Source organism: Mobula hypostoma, chromosome 2 (genome assembly GCF_963921235.1).
Source record: "Mobula hypostoma chromosome 2, sMobHyp1.1, whole genome shotgun sequence".
NCBI lineage: Eukaryota > Metazoa > Chordata > Chondrichthyes > Myliobatiformes > Myliobatidae > Mobula > Mobula hypostoma.
Window position 1 is genome coordinate 155,280,305 of NC_086098.1, and position 21,506 is coordinate 155,301,810.

Below are 21,506 nucleotides of genomic sequence, written 5' to 3' on the forward strand. Positions count from 1 at the left end.
GTCAATATCACAAATGACCTGACTTGGTCCAACCAAGCAGAGTTCACTGCCAAGAAGGCCCACCAGCACCTTCACTTCCTGAGAAAACTAAAGAAATTTGGCCTGTCCCCTAAAACCCTCACTAATTTTTATAGATGCACTGTAGATAGCATTCTTCTAGGGTGCATCACAACCCGGTATAGAAGTTGTCTTGTCCAAGACTGGAAGAAGCTGCAGAAGATCGCGAACACGGCGCAGCTCATCACACAAACCAATCTTCCGTCCTTGGACTCACTTTACACCACATGCTGTCAGAGCAGTGCTGCCAGGATAATCAAGGATATGACCCACCCAGCCAACACACTTTTCATCCCCCTTTCCTCCGGGAGAAGGTTCAGGAGCTTGAAGACTCGTACGGCCAGATTTGGGAACAGCTTCTTTCCAACTGTGATAAGACTGCTGAACGGATCCTGACCCGGATCTGGGCCGTACCCTCCAAATATCCGGACCTGCCTCTTGGTTTTCTTGCACTACCTTACTTCCCATTTTTCTATTTTCTATTTATGATTTATAATTTAAATTTTTAATATTTACTATCAATTTGTAATCCAGGGAGCGGGAAGTGCAAAATCAAATATCGCTGTGATGATTGTACATTCTAGTATCAATTGTTTGGTGACAATAAAGTATAAAGTATTTACAGCTGTGCAATATTCTTTCCATTTCTTGATGATTCACTCAACTGTACTCCAAGGGATATTCAGTGACTTGGAAATTTTCTTGTATCCATCTCCTGACTTGTGCTTTTCAATAATCTTTTCTGAGTTGCTCGGAGTGTTCTTCTGTCTGCAGGGTGTAGTTTTTGCCAGGATACTGGCTCACCAGCAGTTGGATCTTTTAGATGCAGGTGCATTTTTACTACCATAAATTGAAACATCTTGACTGCACACAGGTGATCTCTCTTTAACTAATTATGTGCTTTTGAAACTAATAAGTTGCACCAGTGATGATTTGGTTTGTCATATTAAAGTGGATGAATAGTTATGCAATCAATTATTTTGTGTTTTATTTTTGTAATTAATTTAGATCACTTTGTAGAGATCTGTTTTCACTTTGACACGAAAGAGTTTTTTTCTGTTGATCAGTGTCAAAAAAATCAAATTAAATCCACTGTGATTCAATGTTGTAAAACAATAAAACATGAACACTTCCCAGAAGAGTGAATTCATATTATTGGCACTGAATATAATATACAGACATTCAGGAGCGCATGATTTGTTTTCCTTTGCACATCTGTTGTTTGTCAGTCTTTAGTTACGTACATACAGTTCTTCATAAATGGCATTACATTTCTTTATGTTTCTGTAAATGCCTGCAAGAAAAAGACTCAAGGTAGTACACAGTAACATATACATATTTTGATAATAAATTTACTTTGACTTGATATGATTGCACAAACACATTCAACATTTCAATATCCTATTCTATTTCAGGTACTTGAGCTACAAGAGCAGTATTTTCTCTCAATCAAATTTTTCAGAAAATCTTTGCAGGTGGAGCCTGCAAACCAGGTAATTTTTACCTCAGTGATGTGTAATTTGAGTGAGTCTGCTACTGCACACTTCTCATGCGGTAGCTGATTTTGCCTGTGAGTTTGCTGCTCCTGATTAAGCTCTCTCTGGTCAACACGTTGTCTGTTGCTCTGTTCTTTGTCACTGCTGTGTGTTCTTCATTCTGCTCCTCACTATACAAATTTCTTGTAGTTCTTTTGGCCGTTGGTGAGACTGAACTTAACTACTGCAGGCAGCTTTGGTTTCCTTCTGTAAAATACATATACATTCGCTTTAGACAAACTGATTGGGGCTCTGGTTGCTCTGCTGCCTTCACTGGGGCTTCAAATATTGTACTCCCATTGCAACCCTGGTTCTTCTCCCTTTCTACGCACTGGAGCCCTGTTTCCTGCATTCCCTTAAACTTACCAGGTTCATTGAAACTGTATTGTAATACTGTAGAACATCTTAAAGAAAGTGAATTAGAAGTGCGTAGGGTTTTACTAGGTATAATTTCAAATCGTCTGGAAGATCTACCAGAGCAGCACCACTAGAGTCCCGAGCGTTTCAGACCGTGTGTTTTGATTTTGTGCCTCCAGGTTACTGTATTTGTGACCGAAGTGTATGTAACCTCTGAAGCCGCTGTTACCCTGGTTCTGCTGTAGTTTAAATCCTGACCCATTGCCATTCATTTGGCTGCAAGACATACAGTATAGTTTAAGTGTAATTCTCTTTTCCCAGAGGCACAAACAGAGCCAATATTAATGGGGACCAGTTTCCAGAAATTCAAACAATACTACTGGTAGCACCAAAGCAATCCACTTGTCAGCCAAGAGGGTCCTACAGCAGATTTATTTTGATGATATGATCAGAACAGCCAAGCGCTCAGCTATGGCTAATTTTCAAAACACGAAAACACAACCTGTCTTCAAAGTGCTTGAAAAAGGAGACAGTGTTACATACGGTTTATCCTATTAAAGTACAAGTGATCTGTGACATTCATTACACTTCCCAGTGGAGTTCACTGTAACACGTGATAGTACCAAATGGCTGAGGGAACTGCAGTGGGGTGTGGAAGTCCTCTTGCATGGAAAACTGACCATAACGTATCTGGCTCTGCCAGAAGGCAGTGGTGCTGAGATCACTGCTGCTCACTAATTCCTGGGACAAATATCTGGGGAAACTTTGAGAAATAGACCTACTGCCAGTATGATTACTGGTCCTGGGAGACAAGACGAAATTATTGTTAGTGATCTTGAATCTGTTTTAGCTTATTTTGAGATGAAAACATAACTTTCTATAACACCATTTCCAAAAGCATCACAGACTGCATAATCTTCATTATAAACACACAAAATGCTGGAGGAACTCAGCAGGCCTGGCAGCATCTATGGAGAGTCAACATTTTGGGCCAAAAAAAATCGACTGTTTATTCCTCTCCCTAGATCATGTCTAATCTGCTGAGTTCCTCCAGTAGTTTATGTGTTTTGCTCTGGATTTACAGCACCTGCAGAATGCCTTGTGTCCAATTTTTATGATGCTGAGGGATCCCTGTTCAGAGTTAGCGTGTTGTTCTATGCTATGTGACTTTCAGGATGCTTTGCTCTGTTGATCTGTTATGAGTAATCACAGTGGCTCTCATTTGGTCTTACAGCTGCTATCTCAGCATTCAGGTCTAACAGGTGCATGTCAGAACGCAGGCTCTACTTTTGAGGGACATCGCTGATTAATGACTGAATGCTGTAATGATGGGAGAGGGTGAGAGAATGAATACAGAGGGACCAAACCAGCTTGAAGAGTTGCAATAGGTGGATTCTTTGTGCAGTGGGATCACAGAAACCTTCAAGGGTTTGGCCAGGAATTCTCGACAGGAAATTATTGCTTACAAGAACTTCTCAAGGAAGTCCTTGTAAGCAGTGATGTTACAGAAGTGCAGTTTGTGCTGTTCTGGGGAGGACAGGAATGCTGGAAAGTTCTTATGCTTGCAATGCATTCTCCTGTTGGCGGAAGCAAAATTAATGAAGGAGGGGTTTTTGTGATCTTTTTAATGCAGGGAAGCAGTGAGATGTGCCTGGGTTCAGTGTCAACACCCTAGAATGATCTTGAGGCAAGGAAACAGAGACCTTCGGCAAATAAATGTGCATTAGAACCTACAGGTAGTTACAGATCTCAGTGAGGGCAAAAAAAACTGTTTGAGTGTAGTCCCTTCAAAAGGCACAGTGTTAGGGGATCATGAACACAGAAGATTCTGCAGATGCTGGAAATCCAGAGTAACACACACAAAATGCTGGAGGAGCTCAGCAGGTCAGGCAGGATCTGCGGAGAAGAATAAACAGTTGACGTTTTTAGCAAAGACCCTTCATCAGGACTGAAAAGGAAAGGGGAAGAAGCCAGAGTAAGAAGGGGAGGGGGAGAGAAGGTGTACAAGCTAGAAGATGATAGCTGAAGCCAGGTGAATGGGGGTTGGAGTGATAAGCTGGGAGGTGATAGGTGGAAAAGGCTGAAGAAGAGGGAATCTGAGAGGAAAGGAGAGTGGACCATGAGAGAAAGAGAAGGGGCACTGGAGGGAGGTGATACGCAGGTGAGGGGAAGAGAAGAGGTAAGTGGGTGCCAGAGGAGATGCCTGGTGGCCAACTCTTTAATTCGAATTCCCCACTCCCATTCCAACATGTTGGTTTATGGCCTCCTCTACTGCCATGATAAGGCCACTCTCAGGTTGGAGGAACAACACCTCATATTCCATTTGGGTGGTTTCCAATCTGATAACATTAACATCTATTTCTCTATCTTTTGGTAATTTTCTCCTCCCCCTTCTCTCTTCTTCCATTCCTCATTCTGGCTCTCTGCTTACCTCTTCCTTTCTCCTCACCTGCCTATCACTTCGCCCTGGTGCCCCACCTCCTACCCTTTCTCCCATGGTCCACCCTCCCCTATCAGATGCCTTCTTCCCTAACTCTTTACCTTTTCCACCAATCACCTCCCAACTTATCAATCACTTTATCCCCCCACTTCCATCCACCTGGCTTCAGCTACCCCTTCCCCTCGCCCCACCTGCTTACTCTAGCTTTATCCCCCTTGCTTTGCAGTCCTGATGAAGGGTCTCCGTTCAAAACGGCAACTATTTATTCCTTCCCATTGATGCTGCCTGGCCTGTTGAGTTCCTCCACCACTGTATGTGTTAATCACAGTCTAAGGGGAATAGGGTAAGTACAAGCTAGCTGTTTTTGTTTTGTCATTATTCAGGTGAGTGAGGTGAAATAAGAATTTTGGGCTTTGTGCTATAGTTAGCACCTTCTGAAAGAGCTTTATTCACTGCTCTCCATGAGGTTCATTTTCAACTGCCAATTTTTGTTTTTTTTCTCCAGAAATGTTGCAAGTAAATCTTTAGTTGAAAACCTGTAGGAGGGCTCTAAAAATCAACTAGCACACATATAGAAACATAGAAAACCTACAGCACAATACAGGCCCTTCGGCCCACAAAGCTGTGCTGAACATGTCCTTACCTTAGAACTACCTAAGTTTACCCATAGCCCTCTATTTTTCCAAGCTCCATGTATCCATCCAGGTGTCTCTTAAAAGACCCTATCATTTCCGCCTCCACAGGCAGCCCATTCCACGCACTCATCACTCTCTGCAGAAAAAAACTTACCCCGACATCTCCTCTGTACCTACTTCCAAGCACCTTAAAAATATGCCCTCTTGTGCTAGCCATTTCAGCCCTGGGAAAAAGCCTCTGACTATCCACACGATCAATGCCTCTCATTATCTTGTACACCTCTATCAGGTCATCTCTCATCCTCCATTGCTCCAAGGAGAAAAGGCCAAGTTCACTCAACCTATTCTCATGAGGCATGCTCCCCAATCCAGGTGACATCCTTGTAAATCTCCTCTGCCCCCTTTCTATGGTTTCCACGTCCTTCCTGTAGTGAGGTGACCAGAACTGAGCACAGTACTCCAAGTGGGGTCTTAAACTCAATCCCATGATTGATGAAGGCCAATGCCCCATATGCCCTCTTAACCACAGAGTCAACCTGCATAGCAGCTTTGAGAGTCCTATGGACTCGGACCCCAAGATCCCTCTGATCCCCCACACAGCCAAGTGTCTTGCCATTAATGCTATATTCTGCCATCATATTTGACCTACCAAAATGAACCACCTCACACTTATCTGGGTTGAACTCCATCTGCCACTTCTTAGCCCAGTTTTGCATCCCACCAATGTCCCGTTGTAACCTCTGACAGCCTTCACGCTATCCACAACACGCCCAATCTTTGTGTCATCAGCAAATTTACTAACCCATCCCTCCACTTCTTCATCCAGGTCATTTATAAGAGCACAAAGTGTAGGTGTCCCAGAACAGATCCCTGAGGCACACCACTGGTGACTGACCTCCATGCAGAATATGACCCGTCTACAACCACTCTTTGCCTTCTGTGGGCGAGCCAGTTCTGGATCCACAAGGCAATGTCCCCTTGGATCCCATGCCTCCTTACTTTCTCAATAAGCCTTGCATGGGATATCTTATCAAATGCCTTGCTAAAATCCATATACCTTACATCTACGACTCTACCTTCATCAATGTGTTTAGTCACATCCTCAAAATATTCAATCAGCCTTGTAAGGCACGACCTGCCTTTGACAAAGCCATGCTGACTATTCCTAATCATATTATGCCTCTCCAAATGTTCATAAATCCTGCCTCTCAGGATCTTCTCCATCAACTTACCAACCACTGAAGTAAGACTCACTGGTCTATAATTTACTGGGCTATCTCTACTCCCTTTCTTGAATAAGGGAACAACATCCGCAACCCTCCAATCCTCCGGAACCTCTCCCATCTTCATTGATATAGAAAAGGTTTAGAAACATATGGGGCAAACATGGGCAAATCAGACTAGCTTTGATGGGTATCTCCCATCCAAACTTTGAAATCCAACCATGATTCATCATCAAGAACCCCTACCATCCAGGCGATGCTCCCTTCTTGTTACTACCATTGGGAAAGAGGTGCAGGAGCCTTAGGTCCCACAGCACTAGGTTCAGGAACAACTATTACCCTACAACCATCAGACTTCTGAACCAACATGGATAACTCAACTCAACTGAAATCTGAATGGATTCCACAACCTGTGGACTCATTTTCAGGGACTCTACAACTCATGTTCTCAGTATTACCTATCTATCTATTTGCACGGTTTGTCTTTTGTTCATTGGTTATTTGTCAGTCTTTGTTTATGTATAGTTTTTCATTGATTCTGTTGCATTTTTTTGCTTTCCTGTAAATCCCTGTAGGAAAATGCATGTGAAGGTGACGTATATATACTTCCATAATAAAGTTACTTTGAGTGAGACTTTTGGATGGGCATTTGTTCAGCATGGACAATGGGACTGAAGGGCCTGTATCCATACTGTATGTGTGTATGCGATACAGAAATCCGGGTCCAGTATACACTATTCCTTCAGTAGTGTGGGGTTTTAAAGATTCATGTACTGCAGCAAAAAGCATTATTTTCTATCTTATTTGCACCGAATAAATCAATTTCAACCACTTAAAGTGGGCATTTCTTGTATTTGCAAGTTAAACAAATTAGGTTTGAACTTACTTAGAAGGTAGGGGTTTGTCTCTCAGTTCTACACAGTAAACAGTTCCAGCAGAATTCTGGGCTACTATTTGGACCATAGACCTTAAAGCATGCATATCTGCTAGAGCCAGTGTCAGCGTTCACAAGAGATGCTGGCAATAACACTCTGGTTACTGAGTAGCAAACTGCAGCGCACAGCAGAGCAGATGCCCTCAGCATAGCAGAATTAGGGTTACAACACTCCACTGGAGCCAGAATCAGTAAACTCAGTTGCTGTGGTTGGAATCACAGTCACATGCAGAGCAGAATCAGAGAGAGAGCAGGACTAACATTACCCTCGCCTTAAGCCTTCAATTAAAATGCTACTTATTTATGCACCAGTTTTGAGGTTAATATTAATAATAATAATATGGCAGTGAAGTCAAGTTTCTATAGAACATAGAATGGTACCACTCAGGAACAGGCCCTTTGGCCCACAAGTGTTATACTGAACCAGCTAAAAGACAAATCAAAAACACCCAAACACTAATCCCTCCTATCTACACCATGTCCATATTTTTCCATCTTCCTTGCATCCATGTGCCTACCAACCATCTCTTAAAAGCCTGTAATGTATTTGCTGCTACCACCACACCAGGCAGTGCATTCCAGGCATCCATAACTCTCTGAGTAAACAACATACCCCTCACATCCCCCTGAATCTACCCACTCTCATCTTCAACGCATGTCCTCTGGTAATAGACATTTCAACCCTGTGAAATAGATACTGTCTGTCCATTTTATCTATGCCTCTCATAATCTTGTACATCTCTATCAGGCTCAAGCGCTCTAGAGAAAACAACCCTAGCTTATCCAGCCTCTCGTGATAGCACATGCCTTCCGAACCAAGCACATCCTGGCAAACCTCTTCTGCACTTTCTCCAAAGCCTCAACATCCTTCCTATAGTGGGGCAACCAGAACAGTATGTTTTTTAATACAGATGTAGCCTAACTAGAGTTTTATAAAGTTGCAACAGAACCACCTGATTTTTGAACTCAATGCCACAACTAATAAAAACAAACATTCCACAAGCCTTATCGACCTGTGTAGCCACTTTCAAGGAGCTACGAACTTGGATCCCAAGATCTCTCTGCTCAGGAACACTGTTAAGGATCTTGTCCTTAACTGTGCACTCTCTCCTTGAATTTGCCCTACCAAGATTCAATGCCTTACATTTATTCTGGGTTAAACTCCATCTGCCATTTCTCAGCCCATATCTGCAACTGATCTACATCGAGCTGTATTCTTTGCCAGTCTTCTACGCTATCCACAACTCCACCAATCTTATATCATCCACAAACTTACTAACCCATCCATCTACATTTTCATCCAGGTTACTTATACACATTACAAACAGCAGAGGTCCCAGCACAGATCCCTGTGGAACACCACTAGTTGCAGATCTCCAGCTTTAATAAATTCCTTTAACCGCTATCTTCTATGTGCAAGCCAGTTCTAAATCTAAACTGCCAGTTCGCCATGGATCCCAAGCATCTTAACCTTCTGGATTAGCCTCCCTTCTATAATGATGGTTGATTCACAATTCCAGTTTTGCACCTAGGAAATAAATATAAAATCCACCTCCATATTCTTAGTTATTGGTAAGTAAATGATAATCATTGTGCTGGAATAGCCTTATCTCTGTTAAAAATTGTCCAAGCCTGCTAAATTATCCCCTCTGAATAAACAAACTCTGATAATCTTAGAAATAGACTGTAAAAGCCTAACCTTGTCTTCTTGCTCTTTGTACTTACTGAAAGTGCAGATTGTTATTAATGATTATGATATAGTTGGGATCACAGAGACATGGCTCCCGGGTGACCAAGGATGGGAGCTCAACGTTCAGGGATATTCAATATTCAGGAGGGATAGACATGAAAGAAAAGGAGGAGGGGTGGCGTTGCTGGTTAAAGATGAGATTAACGCAATAGAAAGGAAGGACATAAACCGGGAAGATGTGGAATCGATATGGGTAGAGCTGTGTAACACTAAGGGGCAGAAAACGCTGGTGGGAGTTGTGTACAGGCCACCTAACAGTAGTAGTAAGGTCGGAGATGGTATTAAACAGGAAATTAGAAATGTGTGCAATAAAGGAACAGCAGTTATAATGGGTGACTTCAATCTACATGTAGATTGGGTGAACCAAATTGGCAAAGGTGCTGAGGAAGAGGATTTCTTGGAATGTATGCAGGATGGTTTTTTGAACCAACATGTCGAGGAACCAACCAGAGAGCAGGCTATTCTGGACTGGGTTTTGAGCAATGAGGAAGGGTTAATTAGCGATCTTGTCGTGAGAGGCCCCTTGGGTAAGAGTGACCATAATATGGTGGAATTCTTCATTAAGATGGAGAGTGACATAGTTAATTCAGAAACAAAGGTTCTGAACTTAAAGAGGGGTAACTTTGAAGGTATGAGACGTGAATTAGCTAAGATAGACTGGCAAATGACACTTAAAGGATTGACGGTGGATATGCAATGGCAAGCATTTAAGGATTGCATGGATGAACTACAACAATTGTTCATCCCAGTTTGGCAAAAGAATAAATCAAGGAAGGTAGTGCACCCGTGGCTGACAAGAGAAATTAGGGATAGTATCAACTCCAAAGAAGTAGCATACAAATTAGCCAGAAAAAGTGGCTTACCTGAGGACTGGGAGAAATTCAGAGTTCAGCAGAGGAGGGCAAAGGGCTTAATTAGGAAGGGGAAAAAAGATTATGAGAGAAAACTGGCAGGGAACATAAAAACTGACTGTAAAAGCTTTTATAGATATGTAAAAAGGAAAAGACTGGTAAAGACAAATGCAGGTCCCCTACAGACAGAAACAGGTGAATTGATTATGGGGAGCAAGGACATGGCAGACCAATTGAATAATTACTTTGGTTCTGTCTTCACTAAGGAGGACATAAATAATCTTCCAGAAATAGTAGGGGACAGAGGGTCCAGTGAGATGGAGGAACTGAGCAAAATACATGTTAGTAGGGAAGTGGTGTTAGGTAAATTGAAGGGATTAAAGGCAGATAAATCCCCAGGGCCAGATGGTCTGCATCCCAGAGTGCTTAAGGAAGTAGCCCAAGAAATAGTGGATGCATTAGTGATAATTTTTCAAAACTCGTTAGATTCTGGACTAGTTCCTGAGGATTGGAGGGTGGCTAATGTAACCCCACTTTTTAAAAAAGGAGAGAGAAACCGGGGAATTATACACCGGTTAGCCTAACGTCGGTGGTGGGGAAACTGCTGGAGTCAGTTATCAAAGATGTGATAACAGCACATTTGGAAAGCGGTGAAATCATCGGACAAAGTCAGCATGGATTTGTGAAAGGAAAATCATGTCTGACGAATCTCATAGAATTTTTTGAGGATGTAACTAGTAGTGTGGATAGGGGAGAACCAGTGGATGTGGTATATTTGGATTTTCAAAAGGCTTTTGACAAGGTCCCACACAGGAGATTAGTGTGCAAACTTAAAGCACACGGTATTGCGGGTAAGGTACTGATGTGGATAGAGAATTGGTTAGCAGACAGGAAGCAAAGAGTGGGAATAAACGGGACCTTTTCAGAATGGCAGGCAGTGACTAGTGGGGTACCGCAAGGCTCAGTGCTGGGACCCCAGTTGTTTACAATATATATTAATGACTTGGATGAGGGAATTAAATGCAGCATCTCCAAGTTTGCGGATGACACGAAGCTGGGTGGCAGTGTTACCTGTGAGGAGGATGATAAGAGGATGCAGGGTGACTTGGATAGGTTGGGTGAGTGGGCAAATTCATGGCAGATGCAATTTAATGTGGATAAATGTGAAGTTACCCACTTTGGTGGCAAAAATAGGAAAACAGATTATTATCTGAATGGTGGCCGATTAGGAAAAGGGGAGGTGCAACGAGACCTGGGTGTCATTATACACCAGTCATTGAAAGTGGGCATGCAGGTACAGCAGGCGGTGAAAAAGGCGAATGGTATGCTGGCATTTATAGCGAGAGGATTCGAGTACAGGAGCAGGGAGGTACTACTGCAGTTGTACAAGGCCTTGGTGAGACCACACCTGGAGTATTGTGTGCAGTTTTTTGTCCCCTAATCTGAGGAAAGACATCCTTGCCATAGAGGGAGTACAAAGAAGGTTCACCAGATTGATTCCTGGGATGGCAGGACTTTAATATGAAGAAAGACTGGATGAACTGGGCTTGTACTCGTTGGAATTTAGAAGATTGAGGGGGGATCTGATTGAAACGTATAAAATCCTAAAGGGATTGACAGGCTAGATGCAGGAAGATTGTTCCCGATGTTGGGGAGGTCTAGAACGTGGGGTCACAGTTTGAGGATAGAGGGGAAGCCTTTTAGGACCGAGATTAGGAAAAACTTCTTCACACAGAGAGTGGTGAATTTTTGGAATTCTCTGCCACAGGAAACAGTTGAGGCCAGTTCATTGGCTATATTTAAGAGGGAGTTAGATATGGCCCTTGTGGCTACGGGGATCAGGGGGTATGGAGGGAAGGCTGGTGCAGGGTTCTGAGTTGGATGATCAGCCATGATCATAATAAATGGCGGTCCCAGCTCGAAGGGCCGAATGGCCTACTCCTGCACCTATTTTCTATGTTTCTATATTTATCCAAATAAGGTTTAACAATCACAGGTTTCATTCCTTGACCACCATTTCAGGCAATAGTTTGCAGACCCCTGTTATTCACAGTTGGAACAACTTTATCTCACTCCCAGTTACCCTGATGAAATTCTTTAAAGAGATGTCACTTCGTTTTTGACCCATCTAGGAAAGTAAAATGTGTCCTTCGTGTTCATGATATTTTGGTCCCTCATAATTTTTTTGTTTTTCACAGCTCAATTAAATCTTCCCTGAGCTTACTTTAATAGGCATCTGTTAGTATCGTGAGACCATGGATTTGCGCCTTGGAAGGTTTCCAGGGCACAGGCCTGGGCAAGATTGTATGGAAGACCGGCAGTTGTCCATGCTGCAAGTCTCCCCTCTCCACTCCAAGGGAAGGGCATTAGGGCTGATACAGCTTGGCATCGGTGTTGTCGCAGAGCAATGTGTCATTAAGTGCCTTGCTCAAGGACACAACACGCTGCCTCAGCCAAGGCTTGAACTAGCGACCTTCAGATCACTAGACAGACGGCTTAACCACTTGGTCACGTGCCAACTTAGCTTACTTTGATCCTAAGAAAACATACCCAGCATATGCAATTTTCACCCTTAGCTATAATTTTGGGAGACCTAGCATCATTCTCACCAATCCTTCCTTTGCTCACTCTGGTGCAATCAAATCTTTCCTGTAAAGTGGAGACCATTACTGTACTCAGTATCCAAACTGTAGTTTAATTAGGATAAGTGGTTCATATAGTAGCGGTGCAGGGGACCCATAGCCTGGCAGCCACGCCCACCACCATTATATATCAGAACCTCAGGAGCCCATTGAATCAATCATTGAGTTAGTTACACACATCACTATGCATGAGTCATCAGTGAACCAGTTTCCAGATGGAAAACTAGAAACTAAAAAGCATCACTAGTTGCATATTATCAAAGCAATCTAACCTTTTCAATTAATGTTTGCATCTACAGGAAATTGAGAGGGCAATGAAACTTGTATTTGACAAGTGGGCAGAAAAATCTGAAGATACCAGCAACGCTAAAATGGTGAATGAATGTTCACTGTTCTTGGTAGGTCCGAGATTTCTCACAGATGGAATTTTCTTTGCTATTTTATGAATGAAGTAAGTTATCCATATACATTCCATTTCAATTGACTTTAGATATTTTGATTAGGACCGACAGCACATACTAGCCAAACCCTGTGATAAACTTAGACAACTTAAATAAGGTTAGCTGGTACAGTGTTACATTGCAGCTCAACATAACTGGTCAGATAATGTGGCTGGGTGAACAGCTGGTCTGAAGTAGCAAAGCATCCAACTTCCTTGTATTTAATGGCAGTATTTGCAGTCATAGGACAGATTTAAGATCCAAGTAACATACATGAATGCTGGAGGAACTCAGCAGGCCAGGCAGCATCTATGGAAAAGAGTAAACAGTCAACGTTTTGGGCTGACACCCTTCATCAGGACCTGAATGAAAGGAGGCAGCAGACAGAATAAGAAGGTGATGGGAGGGGAAGAGTATAAGGCAGCAGATTATAAGTGAGACTGGGTGAGGGTAAAGGTGAGTGGGTGGGTGGGGAAGGGGAGATGAAGTAAGACGCTGAGAGGGTATTGGTAAAATAGATGAAGGACTGAAGAAAAAGGAACCTAATGGGAAAGGACAGTCGACCATGGAAGAAAGGGAAGAAGGATGGGAACCAGATCGAGGTGATGGGTAGGTGATGAGAAGCGAAAGGGTGAGAGGGTAACCAGTACGAGGAATGGAAAAAGGCGGGGGGGAGAAATTGCCAGCAGTTAGAGAAATTGATATTCATGCCATCAGGATGAGCCCACGTTGTTGTGCTGACCTTTTAACTTGAGATCAATCTAACCCTCCACTTTTCTTAAGTGCTCCTAATGTCTCTGCCTCTACCACCAACCCTGGCGGGGCATTCCACACACCCATCACTCTCTGTGTAAAGAACATCCCCCCTATCAATTCTAACCAAACTCGGTTAGAGAAGCGTTAGATTGATCTTAGAGTAGGTTAAAAGGTCAGCACAACATTGTGGGCTAAAGGGCCTGTACTGTGCTGTAATGTTCTATGTTATGTCCCATGTTATGTCCCAATCAACTCTAACCAAACGCATGTCTTATACATTTGATGTTTTCTTTGTTTAAATTCAAGGCTCTGGATGAAACTAAAAATCATCTTTGATATATATGATATTCTATTATTACTTATCATCTCTCTACACTAAAGGTCTCTTAAACCAGGGGTTCCCAACCTTTTGTGCACCGCGGACTGGTTTAATATTGACGATATTCTTGCGGACCGGCTGACGGGGGGGTTGAACTGTTTAAGTCCAACAGTGCGTGACAGGGAATAGAACATAGAACAGTACAGCACAGTACAGACCCTTCGGCCCACAGTGTTGTGCTGACCCTTAAACCCTGCCTCCCATATAATCCCCCACCTTAAATTCCTCCATATACCTGTCTAGTAGTCTCTTAAATCTCACTAGTGTATCTGCCTCCACCACTGACTCAGGCAGTGCATTCCATGCACCAACCACTCTCTGAGTAAAAAACCTGCCTCTAATATCCCCCTTGGACTTCCCACCCCTTACTTTAAAGCCATGTCCTCTTGTATTGAGCAGTAGTGCCCTGGGGAAGAGGTGCTGGCTATCCACTCTATCTATTCCTCTTAATATCCTGTATACCTCTATCATGTCTCCTCTCATCCTCCTTCTTTCCAAAGAGTAAAGTGCTAGCTCCTGTAATCTCTGATCATAATGCATACTCTCTAAACCAGGCAGCATCCTGGTAAATATCCTCTGTACCCTTTCCAATGCTTCCACATCCTTTCTATAGTGAGGTGACCAGAACTGGACACAGTACTCCAAGTGCGGCCTAACTAGAGTTTTATAGAGCTGTATCATTACCCCGTGACTCTTAAACTCTATCCCTCGACTTATGAAAGCTAACGCTCCATAAGCTTTCTTAACTACCCTACCTACCTCTGAGGCAACTTGCAGGGATCTGTGGACATGTACCCCCAGATCCCTCTGCTCCTCCACACTTCCAAGCGCCACTGCCATTTACTTTGTACTCTGCCTTGGAGTTTGTCCTTCCAAAGTGTACCACCTTACACTTCTCCGTGTTGAACACCATCTGCCACTTCTCAGCCCACTTCTGCATCCTATCAATGTCTCTCTGCAATCTTCGACAATCCTCTACACTATCTACAGCACCACCAGCCTTTGTGTCATCTACAAACTTGCCAACCCAGCCTTCTACCCCAACATCCAGGTCATTAACAAAAATCATGAAAAGTAGAAGTCCTTGTGGGACACCACTAGTCACAACCCTCCAATCCAAATATTCTCCCTCCACCATGACCACAAGCCAATTTTGAATCCACCTGGCCAAACTTCCCTGGATCCCATGCCTTCTAACTTTCTGAATAAGCGTACCGTGTGGAACCTTGTCAAATGCCTTACTAAAGTCCATGTAGATCACATCCACTGCACTACCCTCATCTATATGCCTGGCCACCTCCTCAAAGATCTCTATCAGGCTTGTTAGACATGATCTGCCCTTCACAAAGCCATGAATAAGGAAAGGTGCAGCTGACTCATATCGTTTCATATCGCCAAATCATATCGATTCCGCATGGCCCGAAAGCACGTGCTCGCAGCCTGGTGGTTGGGGACCGCTGTCCTAAACATATGATTAATTAACATTTTTTCACAAATGTAATTCAGAATTTGCTCAAATCCTGTTGGCTGTTCCATATTCTGATCTATGTAACTAAAGAAGTTTTGCAAATTAGATGCATTGATGTGCAACCCAGTTCCTTAAGGTTGTTACACTGGGATAATTTGATTGCAACCTCATGTGTATTTGCACCCACTTGAGTAACGCCTTGCTTATTTAGTATTTTTCCAACTCTTCTTTAAAATGTGCATAGTCTCTGCTTGCACGGAGTTTTGAGGAAGACAATTTGAAGATTCACTATCCTCTTTTGGACTCCATGAATTTGTAACAATTACATTGTTTAGTCAAGTCAAGTCAAGTCACTTTTATTGTCATTTCGACCATAACTGCTGGTACAGTCACAATAAAGACAAGACAACCTGTTTAGCACTGCATTGTTGTGCCCTGTGGTGGCAATGTTGACATTAAATCTCAAGAGGAATGAATATCATGTAACAAATTTAATCTTAGTAAGAGCTGGATGTCTGTATCCTCTTCCACCACTATCCCTCACCTACCCTTGGCCTCTCAGGCTTCCCTCTACTCCTCATCACCCATTCATTTTAACTAGTTCCCTTCCACCACCACCACCACCACTCTCCACATCTGCCCTACCCCCAACATCTCACCATCATAACAGGATAGGGTTCTCCTAATCTGTACCTATTACACCACGAGCCTCTGTAGCCAGCACATCATTCTTCATAATTTCCACTATCTAAAAGGGGAAACTACCACTAAAAATGACCATTTCCCCTCCCCCTACCACCCTCTTCACTTTCCATATGTATGTGACTCCCTTGTCCATTCATCCCTCCCCCAACTGATCTCCCTCCTGCCACTTATCCCCTTTATGTGTCAATGCAAGGAGCATTCGTAATAAGGTGGATGAATTGAAAGTGCAGATTGTTATTAATGATTATGATATAGTTGGGATCACAGAGACATGGCTCCAGGGTGACCAGGGATGGGAGCTCAACGTTCAGGGATATTCAATATTCAGGAGGGATAGACATGAAGGAAGGGGAGGTGGGGTGGCGTTGCTGGTTAGAGAAGAGATTAATGCAATAGAAAGGAAGGACATAAGCCGGGAAGATGTGGAATCGATATGGGTAGAGCTGCGTAACACTACGGGGCAGAAGACGCTGGTGGGAGTTGTGTACAGGCCACCTAACGGAGATGGTATTAAACAGGAAATTAGAAATGTGTGCAATAAAGGAACAGCAGTTATAATGGGTGACTTCAATCTACATGTAGACTGGGTGAACCAAATTGGTAAAGGTGCTGAGGAAGAGGATTTCTTGGAATGTATGCGGGATGGTTTTTTGAACCAACATGTCGAGGAACCAACTAGAGAGCAGGCTATTCTGGACTGGGTTTTGAGCAATGAGGAAGGGTTAATTAGCGATCTTGTCGTGAGAGGCCCCTTGGGTAAGAGTGACCATAATATGGTGGAATTCTTCATTAATATGGAGAGTGACATAGTTAATTCAGAAACAAAGGTTCTGAACTTAAAGAGGGGTAACTTTGAAGGTATGAGACGTGAATTAGCTAAGATAGACTGGCAAATGACACTTAAAGGATTGACGGTGGATATGCAATGGCAAGCATTTAAAGGTTGCATGGATGAACTACAACAATTGTTCATCCCAGTTTGGCAAAAGAATAAATCAAGGAAGGTAGTGCACCCGTGGCTGACAAGAGAAATTAGGGATAGTATCAATTCCAAAGAAGTAGCATACAAATTAGCCAGAGAAAGTGGCTCACCTGAGGACTGGGAGAAATTCAGAGTTCAGCAGAGGAGGACAAAGGGCTTAATTAGGAAGGGAAAAAAGATTATGAGAGAAAACTGGCAGAGAACATAAAAACGGACTGTAAAAGCTTTTATAGATATGTAAAAAGGAAAAGACTGGTAAAGACAAATGTAGGTCCCCAGCAGACAGAAACAGGTGAATTGATTATGGGGAGCAAGGACATGGCAGACCAATTGAATAATTACTTTGGTTCTGTCTTCACTAAGGAGGACATAAATAATCTTCCAGAAATAGTAAGGGACAGAGGGTCCAGTGAGATGGAGGAACTGAGTGAAATACATGTTAGTAGGGAAGTGGTGTTAGGTAAATTGAAGGGATTGAAGGCAGATAAATCCCCAGGGCCAGATGGTCTGCATCCCAGAGTGCTTAAGGAAGTAGCCCAAGAAATAGTAGATGCATTAGTGATAATTTTTCAAAACTCGTTAGATTCTGGACTAGTTCCTGAGGATTGGAGGGTGGCTAATGTAACCCCACTTTTTAAAAAAGGAGGGAGAGAGAAACCGGGGAATTATACACCGGTTAGCCTAACGTCGGTGGTGGGGAAACTGCTGGAGTCAGTTATCAAGGATGTGATAACAGCACATTTGGAAAGCGGTGAAATGATCGGACAAAGTCAGCATGGATTTGTGAAAAGAAAATCATGTCTGACGAATCTCATAGAATTTTTTGAGGATGTAACTAGTAGAGTGGATAGGGGAGAACCAGTGGATGTGGTATATTTGGATTTTCAAAAGGCTTTTGACAAGGTCCCACACAGGAGATTAGTGTGCAAACTTAAAGCACACGGTATTGGGGGTAAGGTATTGGTGTGGGTGGAGAATTGGTTAGCAGACAGGAAGCAAAGAGTGGGAATAAACGGGACCTTTTCAGAATGGCAGGCGGTGACTAGTGGGGTACCGCAAGGCTCAGTGCTGGGACCCCAGTTGTTTACAATATATATTAATGACTTGGATGAGGGAATTAAATGCAGCATCTCCAAGTTTGCGGATGACACGAAGCTGGGTGGCAGTGTTAGCAGTGAGGAGGATGCTAAGAGGATGCAGGGTGACTTGGATAGGTTGGGTGAGTGGGCAAACTCATGGCAGATGCAATTTAATGTGGATAAATGTGAAGTTATCCACTTTGGTGGCAAAAATAGGAAAACAGGTTATTATCTGAATGGTGGCCGATTAGGAAAAGGGGAGGTGCAACGAGACCTGGGTGTCATTATACACCAGTCATTGAAAGTGGGCATGCAGGTACAGCAGGCGGTGAAAAAGGCGAATGGTATGCTGGCATTTATAGCGAGAGGATTCGAGTACAGGAGCAGGGAGGTACTACTGCAGTTGTACAAGGCCTTGGTGAGACCACACCTGGAGTATTGTGTGCAGTTTTGGTCCCCTAATCTGAGGAAAGACATCTTTGCCATAGAGGGAGTACAAAGAAGGTTCACCAGATTGATTCCTGGGATGGCAGGACTTTCATATGAAGAAAGGCTGGATGAACTGGGCTTGTACTCGTTGGAATTTAGAAGATTGAGGGGGGATCTGATTGAAACGTATAAGATCCTAAAGGGATTGGACAGGCTAGATGCAGGAAGATTGTTCCCGATGTTGGGGAAGTCCAGAACGAGGGGTCACAGTTTGAGGATAGAGGGGAAGCCTTTTAGGACCGAGATTAGGAAAAACTTCTTCACACAGAGAGTGGTGAATCTGTGGAATTCTCTGCCACAGCAAACTGTTGACGCCAGTTCATTGGCTATGTTTAAGAGGGAGTTAGATATGGCCCTTGTGGCTACGGGGGTCAGGGGGTATGGAGGGAAGGCTGGGGCGGGGTTCTGAGTTGGATGATCAGCCATGATCATAATAAATGGCGGTGCAGGCTCGAAGGGCCGAGTGGCCTACTCCTGCACCTATTTTCTATGTTTCTATGTTTCTATAAGCATGACAAGTAGTACATCTACCCCTACACCTCCTCCCTCACCACTATTCAGGGCCCCAACAGATTCTTCCAGGTGAGGAGATACTTAATTTGCAAGTCTGTAAGGGTTGTCTCTTGCATCCAGTGTTCCCAGTGCAGCCTGCTCTACATTGGTGAGATCCATGGACCTTTGACAAACACCTTCACTCTGCCTGCCGCAAAAGATAGGATCTCTTAGCTATCCATTTTATTTTGACGTCCCATTCCCATTCTGAAATGTCAGTCTATGGCCTTCTCTACTGTCATGATGAAGCCAAACTCAAGTTGGAAGAGCAACATTTTATATTCTCTCTGGTTACCCTCCAACCTGATGGCATCAACATCAATCTATCTAACTTCTGGTAATTTCTCCCTCCTTCTCTCTTTTTCCATTGCTCATACAGGTTACTCTTTCACCCTTTCTCTTCTCCTCGTCTGTCCATCACCGCTTTCTGGTTCCCTTCTTTCTTCCCTTTCTTCCATGGTCAACTGCCCTTTCCTATTAGATTTCTTCTTCTTCAGCTCTTTTTCTATTTTACTTATACCCTCCCAGTGTCTTACTTCATCCCCTCATTCCCCACCTACCTTCTCCCTCATCTAGCCTCACCAATAACCTGCTGGCTTCTACTCTTTTCCCTCCTGCCACCTTCTTGTTCTGGCTGCTGCCTCTTTCCATTCAGGTCCTGATGAAGAGTGTCAGCCCAAAACGTTGACTGTTTACTCTTTTGCATAGATGCTGTCTGTCCTCTGGCATTTTGCGTGTGATTTCCAGTATCTACAGATTTTCTTGTCTTTGACAGATTTAAGATAGTGGTTGGAGTGATGAGAGGGTGGAAGAGATTTGTTAAAATGTAGTTCACCATCCCCATCTGGAAAGCCCAGCCGGATAGAACGATTAAAGGATATTCAACAGTAACTAAATGAGGTTGGAGAATGGAAGTATTTTAGGGTTAAGGACAAGGAACAGGACAAAATGAAAACATTTTTTTCCAATGTCTTCCTTCTCAATCATTCCCTAATTGACACGGTTCTTTTCCCAGAAAGGAACACTTACTCAACATTTTTTTCTGCGTTAAAAAGTTCTAAAGAAATGCATGGCTGTTTTCTCTTCTCGTTGGTGGAAATAAAATTACTATATTATTGCAGTTAACACAACGTATTTCCAGTTTTCGATTCAGTACATTTCTTCTGTGCTCTTCCCTGGTGTCATTCATCGAAGGTGGATGTGTTCTGTTATTGTTGGCTCATGAAATGATAGGATCAGTGTTTAAGGCTGTTCTCTACATATGCACCTTTTGAAAAGCAAAGGCCAACACACACTGGACAAAGGATACAACTGCTCCATGTTGTTTGTTTCTTGTTGCTCCTTTACCTCTCACTGCAGAGCAATTAGTGACATATAACAATTCCCACCGCTTTCTGCACAAAGTTTGTACACTCTCCCCATGACCTTGTGGGATTCCTCCCGGCTTCTCGCATATTCTCAAGTCGTATGGTTAGGGTTTGTAAGTTGCGGGCATGCTACACTGGCACTGGAAGTGTGACAACATTTGTGGACAGCCCAGCAGATTTGATTTATCACAAACAACACATTTCACTCTGTGTTTTGAAGTACGTGTGACAATTAAAACTATTCTTTAAGATGCTCCTTAAGGCTTACCCCTTTGATGGTGATTTTGGTCAAGTGTCCTGATGCAAGTTTTAACTATGGTTATTGCTACAGGCTGATGAAAGCAAGGTTAAACAAGCAGAGAATCATTCAGAAATGCCAGAAGAATGCCAAAGGATTTAAGAGACGCTGACCTCTGAGGCTGAGTTAGGTATGTTTATTATACTGCTATCTCAACTGTTGGTGTGATCATCAGAGATTATCTAACACTCCACGATAAGGAGTTGGTGCTGGAACTGGATGAACTCTGGAGCATTCGGGAGGCTGAGGGGGTGATAGACAGGACGTATAGAGAGGTAGTTACACCCAAGACCCAAGGTGCAGGACGCAGGAGACTGTGTGACAGTCGGGAAAGGGAAATGGTTAAACAGCCAGTGCAGAGTCCCCCTTTGGTCACCCCCTCAACAACAGGCACACCACTTTGGACATGGGCGTGGGAGATGCCCTAGCAGAGGAAAATCCCAGCGGTCAGGTCTCGGGCACTGTGATTCAGAAGGTTGGGGGGGCAGAGAAGAGGTGAGGTGTGGTAATAGGGAATTTGTTAGAAAGGAGGTTCTGCGGACGCAAACGAGATTCCGGGATGGCATG

General features: G+C 43.4%; 1 protein-coding gene across 1 annotated transcript in view; it reads left to right on the forward strand.

Moving 5' to 3' along the window:
- LOC134357566 (peptidyl-prolyl cis-trans isomerase FKBP8-like) overlaps positions 1 to 21,041 on the forward strand; it is a 32,828-nt gene extending 11,787 nt beyond the window's left edge. The window contains exons 6-8 of the mRNA XM_063069192.1: positions 1,473 to 1,550; positions 12,724 to 12,822; positions 20,973 to 21,041. Coding sequence (XP_062925262.1) covers positions 1,473 to 1,550; positions 12,724 to 12,822; positions 20,973 to 21,041 — 246 coding nt within the window. The remainder of the gene's footprint in view (positions 1 to 1,472; positions 1,551 to 12,723; positions 12,823 to 20,972) is intronic.
- Positions 21,042 to 21,506: the final 465 nt, after the last annotated feature.